This window comes from Felis catus, chromosome C2, assembly GCF_018350175.1.
Source record: "Felis catus isolate Fca126 chromosome C2, F.catus_Fca126_mat1.0, whole genome shotgun sequence".
Taxonomy (NCBI): Eukaryota; Metazoa; Chordata; class Mammalia; order Carnivora; family Felidae; genus Felis; species Felis catus.
In genome coordinates this window covers 122,600,108-122,620,760 of record NC_058376.1, presented here as the reverse complement: position 1 = coordinate 122,620,760, position 20,653 = coordinate 122,600,108, and the positions used below count along the sequence as shown (strand labels likewise).

Below are 20,653 nucleotides of genomic sequence, written 5' to 3'. Positions count from 1 at the left end.
CCTCTGAGGTTGGCAAGGAAACTAGTTCCCATTTGTGAAATTTCCAATTGGGGTTTAACAATGGGAATAGAAAATAATTTGATAGCAGCTGCTTGTTGGATGCTCCCGGGAACTGGCTCCAGCACTGTTGCTGGGTAGTGCTTGGCAGCCCCCATTAGCCTACTGTGTCCTGTTAGTGAATTTGAAAGCCAAAGTAATCAGTGGAACTTCATTTACATTGGTATTTTTTCCAGTAATTAAAAAAAAGAGAGAGAGACTTCATGTACACTTAAGAAATATAGCCAGTGCAGCCTCGAGCGCAAAGCATATCTTAATTGTAGAGAAAAGCTTTTGCGGTGAGGACGGACCTCGCATCACAAGAATCCTCTTCCCCTGTGTGGCTGATGCACACCACCTTGACTTCACCTCTGTGCTAAGAGTCACAGTGTTCTCAGGATGCAATCAGACCCTCCTGGGGTTGACTTCAGTCTATGCCAACTCAGAAACTGCTGCCTTTAGGCAAATTCCAGGTTCCTTGTGTCTCTCTGGGTCACACCTTGGGAGAAGATCATTTAAAAGACTAATTAATTTGCCCTCTTCCTTAGATTTCCTACTCATCCATTTCTAACAGCAAAAATTCCGGTTCTACTGGTGTATAATAAAAATTGTATACTCACACCTGCTTCGGCCCTGGACCTCTAAACTGGGGCCACCCACACAGGGACTGGAACCCAGCTGTCCCTGGGAGCGAGTCAGGAAGGCTGCTGATTGCATCAGTCCAGGGTCTTAGGGAGCCCCCAGGGTTTCAGGGAGATGCCTCAGCAGGTGAAAGTCCGGGTCACCCCTCCCCCAATACTACAACCAAAGCAGCTCTGTGTCACCTATTTTCTAGTTCCCATTTGTGAAATGGGCAAGGATTCTTTCAACAAAGGAGCTAACCACGTTTCAGAAGCACAATTCTAGGCACATCCTCAAGAAGCCACCAACCTGCTCCCTCACTGGTCCTCATCTACTCTTGGTGAATCTCATCACAGACTTCCCTACTTGTTGCTCGTCCCCAGCAACCACCTCATCCCTACCTCTGCTGGGGACTCTCCTCCAGTGCTCTGGATCTTGGCCTTCCTAGAGTGTTCAGCTTTGCCTGCCCCTGACTGTGACTTTATCCTGGTCTCAGATGAGGAGAGCTCTTGCTGAGTCCTACCCCCTACTTAAGAAATAAAGCCACAGGAGATACAGAAAGGGATGGTGCTAAAAATTAGAACCTCTTGTTAAAGGACAGATACAGAACTCCCATTGTGGCTTTTGGGAGGAGTCAAGGCAAAGAACAGGAATGGTCAAAAGTGAGATAAAAAGGCAGAAATAACTCTGAGAATGGCAATAATCAATAGTATGTGATCTTCAGAGGCGAGTTGGGGCCACATGTGGTCCTGAGATCTGGTACACGTTTCCGGGTCAACTTGTCGCCAGACACTAAAATTAGTGCAGGGACTTGGAGTACATGCCTTCACCTAATAAGATTGGTCTAATTTAGTACAAATTCTCTTAATAAAGTCTGTGTTGAAATTATTCTGCATCCCCAGGGTCTCTGCTGCTGGAAGCAAGAGGCACGTGCTAACATAGTCTGCCTTACATTCAGGTGGGCATTTCCCAAGGAGGGCTTCATGAAGCTCCAGTTCCATAGGCTGCCCCTTCCACAAGGAGGCCATGGTCAGGTTTGGGAAACTGCATAAATTATCCCCACAGGACCACGTTGGAGAGTCACAATGCTTGATAGCATATTAAAAGCTCTCAAAAGCCCACCAATGAAGCATTCTGTTTGATATTACTTAACCCATGTTTCTCAACCTCATTTCACTATGGAACTCACTCTTTGTAAAATAGCGTTCTTGGAGCACTCTTTGGGAAATTTCTCACTGGAGATGCAGGTCTCCATCCCTACCAGGCCATGAGTTTACAGAAGGCAAGGACTGTCTGCTCTCACAGATTCTCCTCTCCTCACCTTTCCCCCTCCACTAGTAGGTCAATAGCTAATGTTTGTTGAATTACATCCCATTTGTTTTTTTAAAGTTTATTTATTTTGAGAAAGAGAGAGAGAGAGAGAGAGAGAGAGAGAGTGTGTGTGTGTGTGTGTGTGTGTGTGTGTGTGTGAGTGGGAGAGGGGCAGAGAGAAAGGGAGAGACAGAGAATTCTAAGCAGGCTCTGCACTGTCAGCACAGAGCCCAACATGGGGCTTGAACTCACGAGCTGTGAGATCATGACCTGAGCTGAAATCAACAGTCAGATGCTTACCCAACTGGGTCACCCAGGCACCCCACATCCCAGTTTTGAAGCTGTTTTGACAAAGCTATGTGGTTCGTGGTCTGACACACAGGGATGACTAACAAGGTGTTCCTTAGTATTATCTGTATCAACAAATCAAGAGAAGATTGTTCTAGGCAATGGAGTTAATTTGATGCAAGGGCATCTTAGTTTAATAGATGAAATCAGCTTTAAAATTCATGTCTGGAAACACAGTATAACTGGGTTGTAATTCTAACTTTGTATCTTATTCCAAAGATTATATTTTTTTAAGTTTATTTTTGAGAGAGACAGAGACAGAGAGAGGGACAGAGAGACAGAGAGACAGAGCCCAAGTGGAGGAGAGACAGAGAGAGAGGGAGACACAGAATCCGAAGCAGGCTCCAGGCTCTGAGCTGTCAGCACAGAGCCCGATTTGGGGCTCGCATTCATGAACCATGAGATTATGACTAAGCTGAAGTCAGACGTTTAACCAACTGAGCCACCCAGGCTCCCCTTTCCAAAGATTATATTAATAAGAAAATTTGAAAACCCAAAAGATTCCACCAGAAAACTGCTAGAATTGATTCATGAATTCAGCAAAGTTGCGGGATATAAAATCAATACACAGAAATCAGTTGCATTCCTAGACACCAACAATGAAGCAACGGAAAGAGAAACCAAAGAATTGATCCCATTTGCAGTTGCACAAAAAACCATAAAATACCTAGGAATAAATCTAACCAAAAAGGTGAAAAATCTATACACTGAAAACTATAGAAATCTTATGAAAGAAATTGAAGAAGACACAAAAAAATGGAAAAAGATTCCATGCTCCTGGATAGGAAGAACACATATTGTTAAACTGTCGATACTACCCAAGCAATCTACATATTCAATGCAATCCCTATCAAAGTAACACCAGCATTCTTCACAGAGCTAGAACAAATAATCCTAAAATTTGTATGGAACCAGAAAAGACCCCGAATAGCCAAAGAAATCTTGAAAAAGAAAACCAAAGCAGGAGGCATCACGATCCCAGACTTCAAGCTATACTACAAAGCTGTAATCATCAAGACAGTATGGTACTGGTACAAGAACAGACACACAGATCAATGGAACAGAATAGAGAACCCAGAAATGGACCCACAAACGTATGGCCAGCTAATCTTTGACAGAGCAGGAAACAATATCCAATGGAATAAAGACAGTCTCTTCATCAAGTGGTGCTGGGAAAACCGGGCAGTGACATGCAGAAGAATGAACCTGGACCACTTTCTTACACCATACACAAAAATAAACTCAAAATGGATGAAAGACCTCAATGTAAGACAGGAAGCCATCAAAATCCTCGAGGAGAAAGCAGGCAAAAACCTCTGTGATCTTGGCTGCAGCAACTTCTTAATAGGTCTCTGGAGGCAAGGGAAACAAAAGCAAAAATGAACTACTGGGACCTCATCAAAATAAAAAGCTTCTGCACAGCAAAGGAAACAATCACCAAAACTGAAAGGCAACCGACAGAATGAGAGAAGATATTTGCAAGCAACGTATCATATAAAGGGTTAGTATCCAAAATCTATAAAGAACTTATCAAACTCTACACCCAAAAAACAAACAATCCAGTGAAGAAATGGGTGAAAGACATGAATAGACACTTATCCAAGGAAGACATCCAGATGTCCAACCGACACATGAAAAAATGCTCAACATCACTCATCATCAGAGAAATACAAATCAAAACCATACTGAGATACCACTTTACACCTGTCAGAATGGCTAACATTAACAAGTCAGGCAACAACAGATGTTGGCGAGGATGCAGAGAAAGAGGATCTCTTTTGCATTGTTGGTGGGAATGCAAGCTGGTGAAGCCACTCTGGAAAACAGTATGGAGGTTCCTCAAAAAACTAAAAATAGAACTACCCTATGACCCAGCAATTGCACTACTAGGCATTTATCCACAGGATACAGATGTGCTGTTTCGAAAGGACACATGCACCCCCATGTTTATAGCAGCACTATCAACAGTAGCCAAAGTATGGAAAGAGCCCAAATGTCCATCACTGGATGAATGGATTAAGAAAATGTGGTATATATACACAATGGAGTGTTACTCGGCAATCAAAAAGAATGAAGTCTTGCCATTCGCAACTATGTGGATGGATCTGGAGGGTATTATGCTAAGTGAAATTAGTCAGAGAAAGACAAAAATCATAAGACTTCACTCATGTGAGGACTTTAAGAGACGAAACAGATGAACATAAGGGAAGGGAAGCAAAAATAATATAAAAACAGGGAGGGGGACAAAACAGAAGAGACTCATAAATATGGAGGACAAACTGAGGTTTACCAGAGGGGTGGTGGGAGGGGGGATGGGCTAAATGGGTAAGGGGCACTAAGGAATCTACTCCTGAAGTCATTGCTGCACTATATGCTAACTAATTTGGATGCAAATTGTAAAAAATAAAAAATTAAATTAAAAAAAAATAAAATTTGACAAGGGCTTGGAGCAAGAACAGTATTGTCTTAGTTTTTCTAAGAGATACACCAGAAGGAAGGAAAGAGGCCACTGAAGAAAAAGTGAAAACTCACGTGATGTAATCTGATCTTGGAGTTCCTTGGTTCATGCTGTCCCTCTACCACTAGCTGCCATTTTCGAGTACCTGCCCTGTGCCGAGCTAAATGCATGTCTTCCCCTTTTGCAACCCTATTGCCTGGCTGAGAATGGGATCCCCATTTTGCAAATGAAGAAACAGACAGAAGAGAAGTACCTCACTAGGGGTCACACAGAGCCTGGATTTGCACCTGGGCCTCTGCCACCAGAACTCTTATCCTTAATTGCACTGCTACACCACCTCTGCTTCTAGGGACATGTAAAAAGCCAGATGGAGTTTCATACCCAAGTACAGAAGACCAGACAATTCTGAAACCTGGAGCCAAATCACTTGTACAAACCCCCAGGGCATTTTCCCCACACATTGGACAATGTCCAAGCTGAGGCCTAAAAGGAACTACAGGCCCCTCAAGGCTTTGTGGTTCACTGTAGGGAGGGTTGAGTTTGGAGCCATAGGAAGAAAATTCCAGACCCTCACTGCTGCCCTGGGTCTTTGAAAAGTGTCTTGCCTCTATATTTCTTAGTTCTTCATCTGGAGAAGGAAGGGGATATCCTGGATGATATAGGATAATAATAATCCACTCCATGAATTCAGGTCCCCAACCCGACAGAGCTGACTTTGGGCTCATCTATAGTCATATGTTTTGCTCTCTTAGAACATGCCACATATTAAATGTCTGCTGGGACGGCTGGAGGGGGATACATAGAAACAAAAAAGGGTGAGAAACCTGCTGAGAATGGCCGTGGCCGGCCACGACCACAGGTCATCCATCTCCACAAGTCCCCTGCAGCCCCTGGGTTGTGTGGACAGTTGTGAAGCTCCAGCTTGTGGGGGTCTATTACACACTTCACTTAGTCTTTGCGTTCCATGGGTGTCTCCATCACTGACAGGAGGAAATGAGGGAAAGCGAGATTTCAGACGGTCTCGCCATTTGCATTGCTCAAAATTGATACCCAACCATCCGTGAAATTGTGTTCATTGAGGGGCGTCCCCATCAACAAGCCACACATAGAGCAGCATTCGAGTCAAGCAAGAGGGAATGTTGCACCCACTCCACCGTGTGTTTCTCAGACTAAACAGCTGTGGGGATGACGGCGGGAAAGGAAGCACCAGCAGCGTCCTGCACACACCTCACAAAGGGAGGAGACAGCACATTCTCACAACACGGATCTTCTACTTGGAGGGAAGTGGATGTTACTGATTGAAAAGCTATTGAGGTGGGTGGGCCCCACCTCTCAGTTGAAAGAAAGCTGAGGGGGAGTTCATCCCCAACGCAAACTCTGGCTCAGAATACAAGCTACATTAAATCACGTTTGCCAAATACTACTATTTCTCAAGACAACTGCATTTCCCAGAAAACCTGACACAAATCATTGGGAGTTGCTGAACCCAGTGCCCACAGAACCCAATTATTCGGACAGTCTCTCCCGGCATTGTGTCGGTCCCAGCCTGTCCCCATCTTCATGAAGCAGCCCAATTACTACATCCTCCAAGGAGTCCTCTTTGAGCCCTCCCAGCCACATCTATTGTATGGCATGCAGGTCAAAGCCTTGGAAGCAAGCAAGACCTGAGTTTGAATCTAGGCTTCACTAATTCCTGGCTGTGTGGTTTGGGCAAGTTATCTAAATGTGCAACATCATCTGTAAAAAGAGTTATACGTTTAGCAGGTAAGAATCAGAATTCACAAAGAAAAATTATTTTTTCTACATCCATCTTAGTTTCATTTCAAACCCCTATTCCATCTGAGTGGGGGAGATTTAACCTTGGCAAATTAGAAATGTTTCCATTTCCTTGGGGCTGATCGATCTGGGGAGTACTGATGTGGGGCTAGGGCGTTGAGGGGGCCCCCAGCCCTCTCCCCAAGCAGGTGTCCGCTGAAATGGTGCTCGCCTCTTTGGTCCTGTCACTGACGGGCCTTCTGGCCTGGCAGCTCTCTCAGCATTTCCTTGCCTTCCTTGAGGGCACAAAAATATCCTCGCTGCTTCTCATGCTCTCTCTGTAAGACCATCTGTGGTCCATCTGCCTGTCTGTCCAGATGCGACAGGCGGGCATTCCCTCCAGCATCATGCTCCCCAGCCCCAGCTCAGCCCAGGTGGCGGGCTTTAGGTGCCTCACTCGGCACCCCTGTGCCTTATCCCCCTCTGCTGCCTCCCTGCCAGCCTCCCTCCCCAGTCGAGGGCAATATTTTCTCCTCTGGGGGAAGCCAGGTTTTCTTCCTCTATTTTCCCCCAAATGTTGATCCATACCCAGATCTTCTCCATCCTCCTAAGGACTTAGGCTGCTGGAAACAAAACCGAGGAAGAAGCTCAGCTTTGAGCCCGATCTGCTCTTCTCCTTGTCACAACCCTCCCTGTGGCAATGAGCAGAAGCCAGATATGTGTCTAAATGGAGGGTAAGGTGGGAGAAACACTCAGGAAAAAATCAAAAGAATAGACAGATTAAGACCTCAAACGCACTATCCTGCCACTTAAGTATTAAATAAAGTAGAACATGAAAGCACTTGCCATATTTTAAGGGCCTCATAAACAATGGCTATTATTCTTTCCCCTATGATCTGTTGGACGCATCATCTCTGTCATTTGTTTGGAAATTAATCAGGCACTGCCTTAGAACATCTATTCTACTAGCAATTTACTCTTAGATTTTTATCTTCCCATTGTCTACACTTTATTCTCCCAACTAATGTAAGTTCCTAGAGAGCATGGTCTATATCTTATAATTAACTGAATATAACAGAGGGCTAGACATTCAGCAAACACTTTAAAAATGTGTGCAGATCTAGCCTCAAGAATCCAAAATCAGGGGCGCCTGGGTGGCGCAGTCGGTTAAGCGTCCGACTTCAGCCAGGTCACGATCTCGCGGTCCGATCTCGCGGTCCGGGAGTTCGAGCCCCGCGTCGGGCTCTGGGCTAATGGCTCAGAGCCTGGAGCCTGCTTCCGATTCTGTGTCTCCCTCTCTCTCTGCCCCTCCCCCGTTCATGCTCTGTCTCTCTCTGTCCCAAAAATAAATAAAAAACGTTGAAAAAAAAATTTAAAAAAAAAAAAAAAAGAATCCAAAATCACATTCGCAAACATTTAGAGAAAGTTCTTTGTGTAAGAAATCAGGTTACGTTTTTTTTTTTTTCCTTCAAATAATTCATGAGCATGTTTGTGTCTAAATGTTAACAGAGGAGCCATGTGGTTTACGAAGACACCCCAGATATTAAAAAGAGATTTTCAATGTATCTATTATTTTTTAAATCCTGAATCACAACCACCCCTGAGTGCAAATATATTTCAAATTTTATGCTGGCCTCCTATTGCAAAGTGCTAATTGAATTGATTTCCTGGAGCTGCATCACTAATAAATACAGTGCACCACAGATGTGGGATTCTTGAGTGAAAAATACAGAATATGAATGTTTTGCTGAGAGAAAATGGTGCGTTGGAAAATGTCTAAGAATCCAAGAGAGTCACAAAGTTTGGTCTTTAAACATGGAGCTGCAGGGGCGCCTGGGTGGCTCAGTCGGTTAGGCGTCCGACTTCGGCTCAGGTCATGATCTCACAGCTCATGAGTTCAAGCCCCGCATCGGGTTCTGTGCTGACAGCTCAGAGCCTGAAGCCTGCTTCTCATTCTGTGTCTCCCTCTCTCTCTGCTCCTCCCCACCCCCCGCTTGTGCTCTTTCTCTGTCTCTCAAAAATGAATAAATGTAAAAAAAATATTTTTTTAAATAAATAAATAAACTTGGTGCTGCAGAGTGAGCACTTCAGGGGACTGGATGACAGAGGGCTCTCTCTCAGCCTCACTCTGGATGGGGCCGCTGGTACAACAGGATGCCCCAGCTGGCCCCGTGCAGGGGTGAATGTGCTCACAGTGGAGGGGCACATACTTCACTACTGGTGTGGCCTCGGGCCACTAACTTCTCTCTCAATCTGAGTTTGCTCCACTGTTAACGATAGAATAAGTACCTCGTATCCAAGTGTTTAGTGAAGATTCAATAAGATGATGTATCTTGAGGACTTGGCACAGTGTTGGAAACGTAGTTCATATACAGTAAATGATAGTTGCTGTATCTGCTGCTCTAAGAGGACAGTGGGGTGGACAAAGCGGGGAAGAGATGACCCTCTGAATGCCCCGGAGAGTGGCAACTCTGCGACTTGTACCCAAGACACACCCTTCTTCCTGCAGGTCCACAGAAGTGCCCCTTTTGCTAGAATAGGAATATGCTAATGGCACGGAGGACCCTACCCATGGGTGCTTTGATAACTAAGATCAGAAGGCTTCAGGAGGGTTCCCCCATACTCCCAAGTCATTGCCATGTCAGGGCATTCCTCAAAGCCAAATCTCTTTAGAGTTCCCCATGGACTGAGTACTTCAATAGAACCTTCTAGTTTCATTTCCAAAGTGAAGACACTTTCAGCGGCAGGTAACAACAGTGTGAGTCAAAGGGCTTAAGCCATAAAGACGGATGATTGGCTCCCACAGCTGAGGATGCCCTGTGGTAGAGCAGTGAGGAGGTCCACTCAGCACTCTGCTAGGATCCTCCTGGCCCTTCTCTCCTTCATGCGTCACCTTGGTCATCCCTCGTCGGCCTACAAGATGGCTGGAGCAGCTCTTAGCCTTCCATCCTCACGTAATCATCTCCAGGGAAGAGAGCAAGAGCAGGTTCCAGAAACTTTCTGGAGTGAAAATGAAAGCTCTTTTCCCAAAGGCTGCTGGTTAATTTCTCCTCTCAACTCATTGGCCTAATTTGGTCTCATGATTATTCCTGGGCCAGCCTCTGTGATTTAGTGGACGCAGGCACCGATTGGCTTCGTCGTGGTACTGGGTCCCAAGTCGACACCTGAGTCAGTCACTAGAGCAAGGGAAACAGGAAAACCTGATTCGCCGTGACTAAATAGAATCCATCCCTGGACTTCAAGTCCACTCGGCCAAACCTCTGGGCGCTGCGACAAGAAAGCAGAGGAGAGATGGATGTTGGGGAGACACCACAATGCCCGGTACTCTGCTGGCATTAACTCACCATCTCTTTTAGTTCAGGAAACAGTTTTGAAATGTCTGCTGGGTGCCAGGCAGGGTGCAGGATGCTGGGATGACACAGAGGCCCTGTGTTGTTGAGAGGAATAAATGAGTCAACTTATGCAAAGTGCCTGGTGCAGCCCTCGGCCCCTAATACCTGCTCAGTATCATCTTCATTAAAATGAATAATGCATGAGTGCCCCTGCCATCCAGGAGAGAGACTTAAACAAACACATTCTAGCACCGTGCAAAGGGCTGCAAGGGTAAGCCGGCGGGTGGCAGAAAGGAGAGAGATCACACAGGGGCGTGCACGAGGCCCAACCTACGAAGCTTCTAGCCAGTGATTCCTAACCTTGACTTCACGTTTAACACACCTGAGGACCTTCTGAAACTCCCCACGCCAATTAAGTCACAATCTCTCGGGGCAGGACCCAGCACCAGAATCAGGTTGACTTTTTAAAGATCCCCAGATGATTAAAATGCGCAGCCAAGGTTGAGAAGCACAGTAATAGGCTATTGAGGACAGAAAACGCACACGTGTAAACCATTAGCAACACTGGGTTGCGAGGGGATGTGAAAATGAAGTCAGCGCTCCAAGGCGCAGGGCAAGGAGAGGACACAGTGAGCAGGGGGCTCAGGACACAGAGCGTGGTAGGCAGGGTGGCTCATGAAAGGTTTTGTGTGCAGCAGGGGACAGGAGATGGGATCTGCCTAATGTAAGTAGTTTGGAGGCGGTGCCTTAGGGGGAAGAGGAACAAGCGGGAGCAAAGTATGTGTGCAGATGTAGAGGGTGTTGAGTGTGGACTCAATCGGGAGAGAAGAACTACGCCGTAGTTTCAACAGGTAAATACAAAGAATTATTAACTAACGGAGAATTGGAGTAATGAAGGATTAGCCCCTGAGAAGTAGAACTCTGAAGAACAAAGGAAGGCAGGTATTAGAAGTCTCTACTACCCCAGGGCTGAGGTGGGGTGACCAGGGGAGAGCCCTCCCCCCACTCTCCAGCTAAGGTCCAGGCTCTGCTGGCTCAGAGTAGCTTGTTGAGGGCAGAGAAGTCACTGTAGCTTTCTAGTCTAGTAGAACTTGTCAGAAATTCGCCCTCGGTGGTGGTGTCTCACTGGAGCACACTTCCCTGGGGACACACTGCAGGAGACTTCTGAGAGAGGGCGGGAGAGCCAGGAGGCAAAACCCAGAATTGTCCCCTACAAGCAAGCAGAGGCTGAGAATTTGCAAAACCTTCCCCGGGAATTAGCAAGGCTGGAGTTTGACCCACATCCGCGTTTCTTATACATCCTGCCACCCCGCTGAACAAACAGGAGAGCAAGATCAAGGCTGGGCTGTCCGTGTGGGCTGCTCAGAGATGGAACAGGCCTGGGCCCTGGGAAGGCTGTGGGGGAGGCCTCCTGGAGGAGGAAGGCTGTGGGGGAGGAGGATTCCAACAGACCTCAGGGAAGCTTTTAGGGACCTGGAGAAAATGAGAGGAGAGGACTTGAGACCAGCAGCATTAAACAGTCTCACGTGCTGAAGAGCAGGCCTGACCTCAGGACTTGGCCCAGCCGATAGAACAGTGGAGAACGAGATGTAGGCAATGAGAAGAAAGTCAGAGGTAGAACAGAATCAAGGAAGTCCTTCCATGCCAAAGAGCTTGAATTTCAGTGGGTACAAAACCAATTTATTGCAAGAGGGCCAGGGGCCGTGGATGTAGGGCTCTAGGATTCCCTGACTGCCTGCCAGCCTCTTTGTAGAATATAGGGAAGCAAAGGCCAGCTTTGGGGCCAGACAGACTGGGACTAGGGTACCAGCTCCAGCGTTCAGCCGTGTGTCCTGGGGCAAGTCCCTCAACCTTGCTGAGTCTCGGGTTTCTTCAGGTGTCAGTGGGAAACGAGGGTTCCTTCTTTGCAGGCTTGTTGAGATGAAGTCCCTAGCAGACAGCCAGACACACGGCAGGCCTGGCATCAGTGGCCGCTTCCTGCTCCCTCCTACCTTTACTCTCTAGGCCCTTTCTGTCTTCTGAAGCAGTTCATGGCTCTGAAGGCAGCTGCTTAAAATTCAGGAATTCCAGGATTTCTAAATCAGGTGCAGCTGGGGAGTGCCAAGGTATTGGCGGCAGATGATATCCTCTCGACGGCAGTGCGGCCGCTGAGCTCACCGCTCCGAAGGAAACGCTCAGGTTGAGGGGACACAGTCACTGTGTCTTTGGTCCCCTGGCCAGATGGTGGTGGCCTTGAAGTGGTGTTTCATCTCCACAGGGCAAATGACCGTGCTTCTTCCACTTCTAGGAGGAGAAGTCACCAAACCGCGGTTTGCTCAATTCTTCCACGGCAGCCTGGCCAGTCTCACCATCCGCCCTGGCAAAATGGAGAGTCAGAAGGTCATTTCCTGCCTGCAGGCCTGCAAGGAAGGGCTGGATATTAATTCCCTGGAAAGTCTCGGCCAAGGAATAAAGGTAAGGAAGGAGCGGGCATCCCCACCAATAAGACATTGATTTATGGGGCAGTGGCTGCCCAGTGCCAGTGGACTCTGGGAAATGGAGTCCTCAGTGTGGAGTTGCACAGAGATGGTCTGGGGGCAAAGGTGCTGACACGGTGGGGAGATTAGCGACCGTGACTTCCATGATGGGCTTCTGCCGTGTCCTGAAATTCCTAGACGAAGGCCTCCTGTATAATCAGTTCACTACGCAAAAGCAGGCACCTGTCCAATGCCTACCAGAAGGGAATTGTTGTATTTCAGCTGTTCCTGGGTTGGTTGATTGGTTTTTGTTTTATTTGCCAAAGGCTCAGAAGCAGCATGCAGGAATGTATTTCAAAAATATTTAAAAATAGAATAAAAAGTTTGGCCATGTTAAATATAAACTAGGAAAGAAGGTCAGCCTGGGGTGGGCTGGAATTAGAAAGCAGATACAGAGGTCGCCGGGTCTCATGTTGTGAAATTGAAGCACAGATTGGGCTTCGAGCAATCTCTGGCAAAGGGAGTGTGAGGAGATTATGCAAAATAAAAACATTTCGTGTGATCCAAAAGAATCAAAGCTGCATTCTGAGAACAGCGCTTCCTGAGAGGCAAGACATGGCTGACTGTCCTCAGTGAGCGCCCCTCGCCGTCCCCACCCCGGACAGGCAGGGGTAGTTCTGACCTCACCTGGACCTTAGGAGCTTCGGCCAGCAGGGAGCCTCTGGGAACCTGAGCAAAGAGCTGGGTGAACATCATCATAGCTCCTGTTCGATCCTAACACACCCCTGTTAGGGGTCTGCGGTGAGAACAGGCAGCCCACCCTCTACCTCCTGGAGCACAGGACAGCCCCACAAACCATCGCCCCTGCCAAACCGTGGAGGCTTCCTTTACGGGCCATTTCCCAAGGATGGTGTGCCCCCCACCCCCCATCTTGCACCTGGTACAGTCCTAGGATCCTCACCTGCCTCCTGCCCTGGGCCTACCTATCCTGGACCGGGAGTCACCCCTCCAGCAGACAGTGCCTTTATGTCCACTGCCAGTGGGGCCTGTGGGGCTCAGATGTGGGGAGCCCTGGAGGGTCTGGTGATCTGAGCACACCATGCTTTTCTGTAGGCTGCAGTCACTTCAGCAAACATGCCACAGACACCCACGTATGGGTTCAGGGCTGGGTGAGGAGACGTGAAACTGAACACTGCCAGCCTTTTGTCTTTTTGGGAAGTCAGTGGCCTAAGAGGACGTTTATAATCCAGTGTGGTAACCGCCGTGATAATTATGAGCACTGAGGCTCCCCAAGTGCCAGGCATGGTTCTCAATGCTTTACAGGTGTTAACTCATTGAAGCCCAGAACAACCTTATGGCAAAGTTCGTGTGGATATTCCTATTTTGCACATGAGGAATTGAGGACTGCAAGAGAAAGGAAACTTGTCTAAGATCCTAGAATTAGTAATGAGCAGAGCCAGAATAGAAGCCCAGGTAGCCTGCTCCAGAATTCTAGATCCTGGGGAGCAGCAGTTAGGGAAGGCTTCCTGGAGGAGGTGAGGTCTGAGCAGAATATTTGAGGATGGGTAGGCATAGAACAAGAGAAAAGCAGGGGAGGGGAGCTGGGCAGTAATTCTAGGCAGATCTGAGAGCACGAGTGATGGCAGAGGGCTGGGGAGCCCTGCATTGTGCACTGGAACTCCAAGAAGGCCAGTGGAACAGTGCCCAAATTGCAGAAGGAGAGGTAGAAAGTGTGGTCGGAGAGCTGCGCACAGACCACGTCATGGGGCCCCGTAAACTATATTCACGTGTACACATGTTTTCTTCTGTCAGCGACAAGGGAGCCACTGAAGGGCTGTAGGCAAAGGAACGTGATCTGGGCAAGACGCTCACCTTGGAAACTGGGTCAGAGGGGGAAGGTGGGAGCAGTGCTCAGACAGGGTAAGGCAAGAATGGCTTTCCAGAACATTAGATACACACGCACAGGTGCACTCAGTAGTTAATCACTTGCCATTGAAGGACACGTTCGTGACTGCCTCCTATTGGAAAGGCCAACTTTCCCACGGTCTGTTTCGCGGCACATTTCATATAGGCACCCTCACATGTAGAACCTAGGGTTTAATCCTTGACCAACTGTTTGTGTTGTTTCCTTAGCGTTTTGTCAGCCCAGTGATGCAGAAATCTGTCTTCCAACCATCCCCCTCTCTGTCTGATTCTGGGTTTGCTCCCTGTCTCTGAGCTGCATCCGCTCTGCTGTGGAGCATCCCGTTAGACCATAGTTTCAGGATTCCGGCACTACAGAACACATAAACCAAAGATACTGGACTGAAAAGCCACACATTCTTAGGATCATAAATGGAAAGGCATGGCAGTCTCTCCAGAGCAGCCAGAGGCTGTGAAAAGAGGGGGTGTAAACTAAATGGCACACACCACCCTGGAGGGTGGGGAGGCTCTTCCAACTTTCTAGGAGGCCACCTGTTGATAAGCAGTCACCGCAGAGGATCCTTTTCCATCCTTAGAGCACAGCTGGCAAGAAGCAGAGCACTGCGGGGAAGTTAATGATAAGACACACAATTTATGGTGTACCCACTGGGGGCTATTCGAAGTTCATTAGCCCTACTCCTCACAACAGATTAAATGTTATGGCCCCGTTTCAGAAATAAGGAGACTGGGACTCAGGGACTTGCCCAAAATAAGTCTGTGCTCTTTCCTCCACACCAGCAACTCAGAGTAGAAGGCATTCTTGAAAATCACTCAGACTTCCTTCCTCCTTGTCCTTCCTCCATTGATCCCTCATTTCATTCCTGAATACTGTTGTTCTCTCTTACCTGTGCCTCGCCTCTTCCCTCCTCCCTAGCTAGTCAAAGGAAGTGAGGTCGTCTCTAATTAACAAAACTCTCCGTCTGCTCACAGGACTGGCCCGGTTCCTCTTTCCACTTGTTTTCCCCCAGCTCATGCCAATTTCTGAATATTTGTCCAGCCTGGCTGGAGTCATTAGATGGCTGGGGTGGTTACCGTCTCGTACCCATACATGACACTGTGGAATAGCCACATTCCTGAAGAACACCCTGTTCTGATTTTCATAACATACTCCCTGCCAATTTGTCATTTCTACCATGTGGAAGAGTGGGAAAGAGCAAAAACTTTGGGACAAGTTACTCCCAGGTTCAAATCGTAGTACGAATATTTACTAGCTGGGTGACCTTGGGCAAAGGAATGTAATCCTTTAAACTCCAATTCCCTCATGTATAAAGTGTAGTTTGTTGTGATGTTGTGGGAACTGAATTCTATGTATGTTATATATAGATAAACACACACATATAGGGAGAGAGAAAAAGAAAGATACATATGTGTAGATAAGATGATAAATACAGATACAGACATAAAGATCTTCCTTAGCAAATCTAATAAATAAAATCACAGGTCTCTTCTCCAACTGGGCTGGTCTTGCACTTGCCCTTGACGCTGCCCCAGCTTCTTTTGAAAGGTAAACCAGGTGACACTTGTAGCAGAGGAGCCTCAAATGTGGCAAATCTTCATCTGGCCCAACCCAGAGGGGCTGGCAGGCATCCAAGTGAATGGCTAGGTGCCTGGAGTGCCGTGGCCAGCCTTCCCTGGAGGAACAGACCTAGGCTTTGGCCAGGAATTTCACTGATCTCCCAGCCTGCTAGGTGCCTGGTGATATTGGCTGACCCTCTAAGAGAACTATTTCCAAAGGCCATAGCTTTGGGGATGTCTAGTAGTTTCTTAGCTCAAAGAAAGGAATCACCATGGCCACAGCACAGCTTCCTAAAGGAAAGTGGGTGCTATCACGCCTTGCTGGGTTCCCAGGAAGCCATCTCCTGTCCCTGTGTAATGCTAATGCCACTGTGTGTCTTACACAGAGACCTAACCTCAGTCATGCCACAGGGTTGGTAACACTGCAATTTAAATTTTTATGTTTTATATTTGAGAGAGAGAGAGATAGAGCAGGGGAGGGGCAAAGAGACAGAGACAGAACCTGATTTTTTTTTAATTCTTTATGTTTAGTAACACTGCAATTTAAAGCAAACAAAACAGGGGCGCCTGGGTGGCTCAGTCGGTTAAGCGTCCAACTTCAACTCAGGTCACGATCTCACAGTTGGGGAGTTTGAGCCCTGCTTCGGGCTCTGTGCTGACCGCTCAGAACCTGCAGTCTGCTTCGGATTCTGTGTCTCCCTCTCTCTCTGCCCCTCCCATGCTCACGCTCTCTCTTTCTCTCAAAAATAAACAAACATTAAGAAAATTAAAAAACCTAGTTTTGTAGAAGGTTTTGTTGATCCTGCACGAAATTTATTGCTAGTCCAGTGCCCACCTTCATGCCCTGTGGCAGCTCTGGGGATGGTCAGGCAGCCAAACTAGGGTATTAATTGGAGATCCAACACATGGCCTAACCCATCCCCTCCTTAGGTGGCTGCGGTGGGAATGTGCCCCCTGCTGATTGCCACAGTATGCTGCTGCTAAGAGCCTCTGGAAGAACTGTTTAAGGTTCCTGTTCAGCCCTTGTGTGAAGCTTAGAGATCAGCCACCTCCGCAGGGCTTATCATTCCATCTCCTGAGTCTCGTGTGCTAGACCCTGTGGTGACCGTGAGGAAAAGTCTACAGACCCTGCCCTGGAGGTGCTCACAGCTGGCTGGGGGAGACAGACAACAACAGCTCCGTGACTCTGCTATAGCAGGGATGGTGCAGGGCAGGGTTGCGGGGAGGTAGGGGGGCATAAAGAAGTGGGAACAGAAGTGGTATTTTAGAAGAATGAACTTGAATCTCCGAATGACTTCCAAAACACTCAGAACAGGGCAGCTCTATGGCTGAGCACACTAAGCTAGTGAGTCATCCACAGCAAGGGAGACACCAACTGAAAAGATGACTGTGGCATCATCACCTGCATGTATATCCGGGGCTCCCACACCCAACAGAGGGGTTGGTGCTCTGATCTCCCAAATCAGAGAGACCCTGCTCAGGGCATTGAGGGCAGAAGGGAACTAGATCATAGGATAAGAGGAGCAGTGAAGGCTGCGGTATACCTGTGTGGGCCAAGACTCAGGGCAGAAATAACTACAATGTTAAGAATTATAATAAAAGCTATCTAGGACTGAACACCCTTGACACACTAGATTCATTATATACATTATCTCATTTAAGCCCCAGACAGGTAGGTATTAATATCCCCATTACTTTAAATGAGGAGATAAAGTCTGGAAAGGGCAAGTAGTCCAAAGTTGTTGTATCCTATAGTCTGTACTGTAACTGGGGTACTGCAACCCGCACAGCCCATGATCTTTCAAAGATGCCACATAGACTTAGGTAAGCGAGAATCCTGCCTGGGAGGAGCTCAATTTTTCCAAATGGGTTTAAAACAATTGCAGTAGCAAATAACTCCAAAATCCCTATGGTTTTAATGCTTAAAAGTTTATTTTTCTCTGACATCAAGCCAGGGAGGCAGTGTGGGGCTTCCGCCTACAACGCCAGAGCCACCAAAGGGGAGGAAGAAAAAGGCTAGAGCATTCCAGGGGGCTTTGACTGCCCCAGCCCGCAAGCCCCGCCTCACTTCCTCTCACACTTCATTGGCCAGACGTGGTCACGTGGCCCTCCCACACACAGCAGGAGGCCTTTGCAAGTGTAGCCTCCAGGATGCCAAGGATGCAGAGGTGAACAGGGTTTAGCAAGCACTGATGACTCCCACAGAGCCATGACTATGGAAACAGTGACTGAAAAAAAGTCCTTTTGGAGAGTAACCTGGAGATGATAGGAGTAGAATGTGGGCCAAGGGGGAACATTCACTCATTCATCTGATGGGATTATAGGGCACTAGGGCTAGGTTCTGGAATTCAGGGATAGGAGTTGGAGTCCTTGTCTTCTGTGAGCTCGTGGTCACTGTACTAGAGTAATTATACTGCCATTTGATAAGCACTAGAGGAGCCCAGTGGGGACGTAAATGAGTGAAGTTGGGGTGGCCTCAAGGAGGAGGTAACAAAATACTCAAATGATAGTTGAAGGAGGCAAAGTGGAAGCTATTGATTGGCTAGGGGCCATGCTGCAAGACTGTATGCGGGTCAGTATCATCAACAGTGCTCATGGGACATCTACTTCGTTTTACCCTCCAGACACAGAACAGGGAACTCTTAAAAAGGCATCCAAGTCAGGGAAAAGTTCATACAGATGGATTTTTCCTTAATCCCCTGAAAACGTACTCCGTCTCCTTCATGGTAAGATTAAACCTACACTAAATGGTAAATTAAAACTACATGAAGGTAGCATTTATCACCTATCAGGCTGGCAAAAATCTCAAATGACAGCATATTCTGTTGTTGAGGTTTTGAGAAAAGAGGCATTCCCATACACTGGGAGACAGAGCGTGTGTTGATATATATAATCCCTAGCAAGGGGGAATTAGGCAACATTTTTCAAAACTTAAAAGTGCATATACTGTTGGACCTAATAACTTCACATGGAGGGATTTATCCAATACATAGATACTTGCATACATATGAAATGTGTACAAGATTATTCATTGTGGAACTATTAGTAAAAGAATGGAAATAATCCAAATGTAACAAACTGGTTGAAAAAATTACACAGTAGAATATTATACAACTATAAAAAAGTTTATGATGTACTGATACAGAAAGATCTCCAAGATTTGAGCTAAGTGAAGAAACAAAGTACAATAAAGTATGTAAAAAGCTACTTTTGGTTGAAGAAAGGAGAAAAAAGGAAATCTATATTCCTAAGAATGCTTACATATAACTTTCAGGGTAGGCTAAGTCATGCTGCTCTAAAAAGTGACTTAAACATTTCAGTGGCTTATCCAACTTTTTGTTGTCATTGTTCACACCTAATGTCCATTACATAGATTGGCTTCAGCTCTGATCCATATCACCAGCACTGTGAGACCAGGCTGCTGGACCAGTCCCTAAGGGAACTTGGCAGGTTTCATGGCAGAGGGAAAGGGACATGGCAAACCACGAACTAGCTGTGAAATCATCCACATGAGTGTGAACCAAATAATACTTCTGCCCACACTTCATTGGCCAAGCAAGTCACATGACCACTACTGACTACAAAAGGGAAAAATGTGTGTCTTGCAGGGAATGGTTCCATAGGTCACATAATCAAGTCTACTGACAATAGGTCAGGCATGTATAAACCTCCCACTGGGAGGGGAAGCAGGTAATCATGAACAATAATGCAATTTGCCACTAAGAAAGTAATCGAACACTGATTACTTGTGGGACGGGATATTGGAAACTGGGTAAGAGATATGAATAAGATGGACACTTTCACTTAGAACATATATATATTTGAATTATGTGAATATATTATCCAAAAAAATGTTGGCATAAAAATATATCCAGATCAGGGGTGCCTGGGTGGCTCAGTCAGAAGAGCATGTGACTCTGATCTCAGGGTTGTGAGTTCAAGCTCCATGTTGGGTGTAGAGATGATAGATAGATGGATAGATAGATAACCAGATCTCCTTTTCCTCTGATATGAACTTTGGATACATAATCTGAATCCACTGATAAGCTCCTGACATCTTACTGACAACAGTTCCTAATAATTCCTGCTCAGAAGCATGTGAAGATCAGTAAGTCAGACCAGCACCAAAGCGGTTCTCTGTGCTCCATTTGGAGAAGAGTAACTGCTAGGGCTTTGCAGAGAGAAGCTGAAGTCTGTATCTGGTTTATTTGTCTTGAGGATTCAAGTGACTTGGTGGAGAGCATTATAGCCCCGGGGCCTTCACCAAGTATGGGATACCAGGGACTCTGAGTGAAATGAATAGATAACAGACCTGGGACAGCTGGCAACAGTGTAAACAGAAAGTGAGCAAAACTCTTGGGAAGGCAGAGTGGAGCACCAGGAAAAAAAAGACCAGGAATCAGATATAAGGAGAGCCGTTAACTAAAAAAATGAGCTTTAAGGTCAGAAGCTAAGAAGATGGCCATGAATCAGGAAGGGGAGCACAGGGTGAACTGAGGAGGAGTTCAAGCCCAAAGACAAGACCGGTGAAAGGAGCAAAACCCCAAGTTTCCAGGCACTCAGCTGAGGGGGCAGTCTAAGGGCTGAAAGGCTGGTCAGGACCCCACAGCAGCACAGAGCATGGGCCACCCTGCAAGGGCTAGATCACAAGAGACCTGTGATAGGGATCCAGAATCTTATGCTATGGCTTTGGAGTTTATAACCCCTAAAGGTCTTAAAGGGGAGGCCCGGAAGCCCCGCCAGGGGGGCAGGGCGGAGCAGGAATTGTTTGAGGGGTTAAAACACTCATCTGTTGTCATGGCTGCTGCCCTTGCAGACGCTCTGGAGACACCAGGCCTTCGTGGCCTGTCCATGGAGGT

The 20,653-nt window shown here is 47.0% G+C and overlaps 1 protein-coding gene across 3 annotated transcripts in view; it reads left to right on the top strand.

Annotated features, from left to right (window-relative positions):
• The window catches only part of CLSTN2 (calsyntenin 2), a 616,602-nt gene that overhangs the window by 568,728 nt on the left and 27,221 nt on the right, over positions 1-20,653 (top strand). For all 3 annotated transcript variants that reach the window (XM_003992052.6, XM_019810639.3, XM_019810642.3), the window contains one exon: positions 12,149-12,315. In XM_003992052.6, coding sequence (XP_003992101.1) covers positions 12,149-12,315 — 167 coding nt within the window. The remainder of the gene's footprint in view (positions 1-12,148; positions 12,316-20,653) is intronic.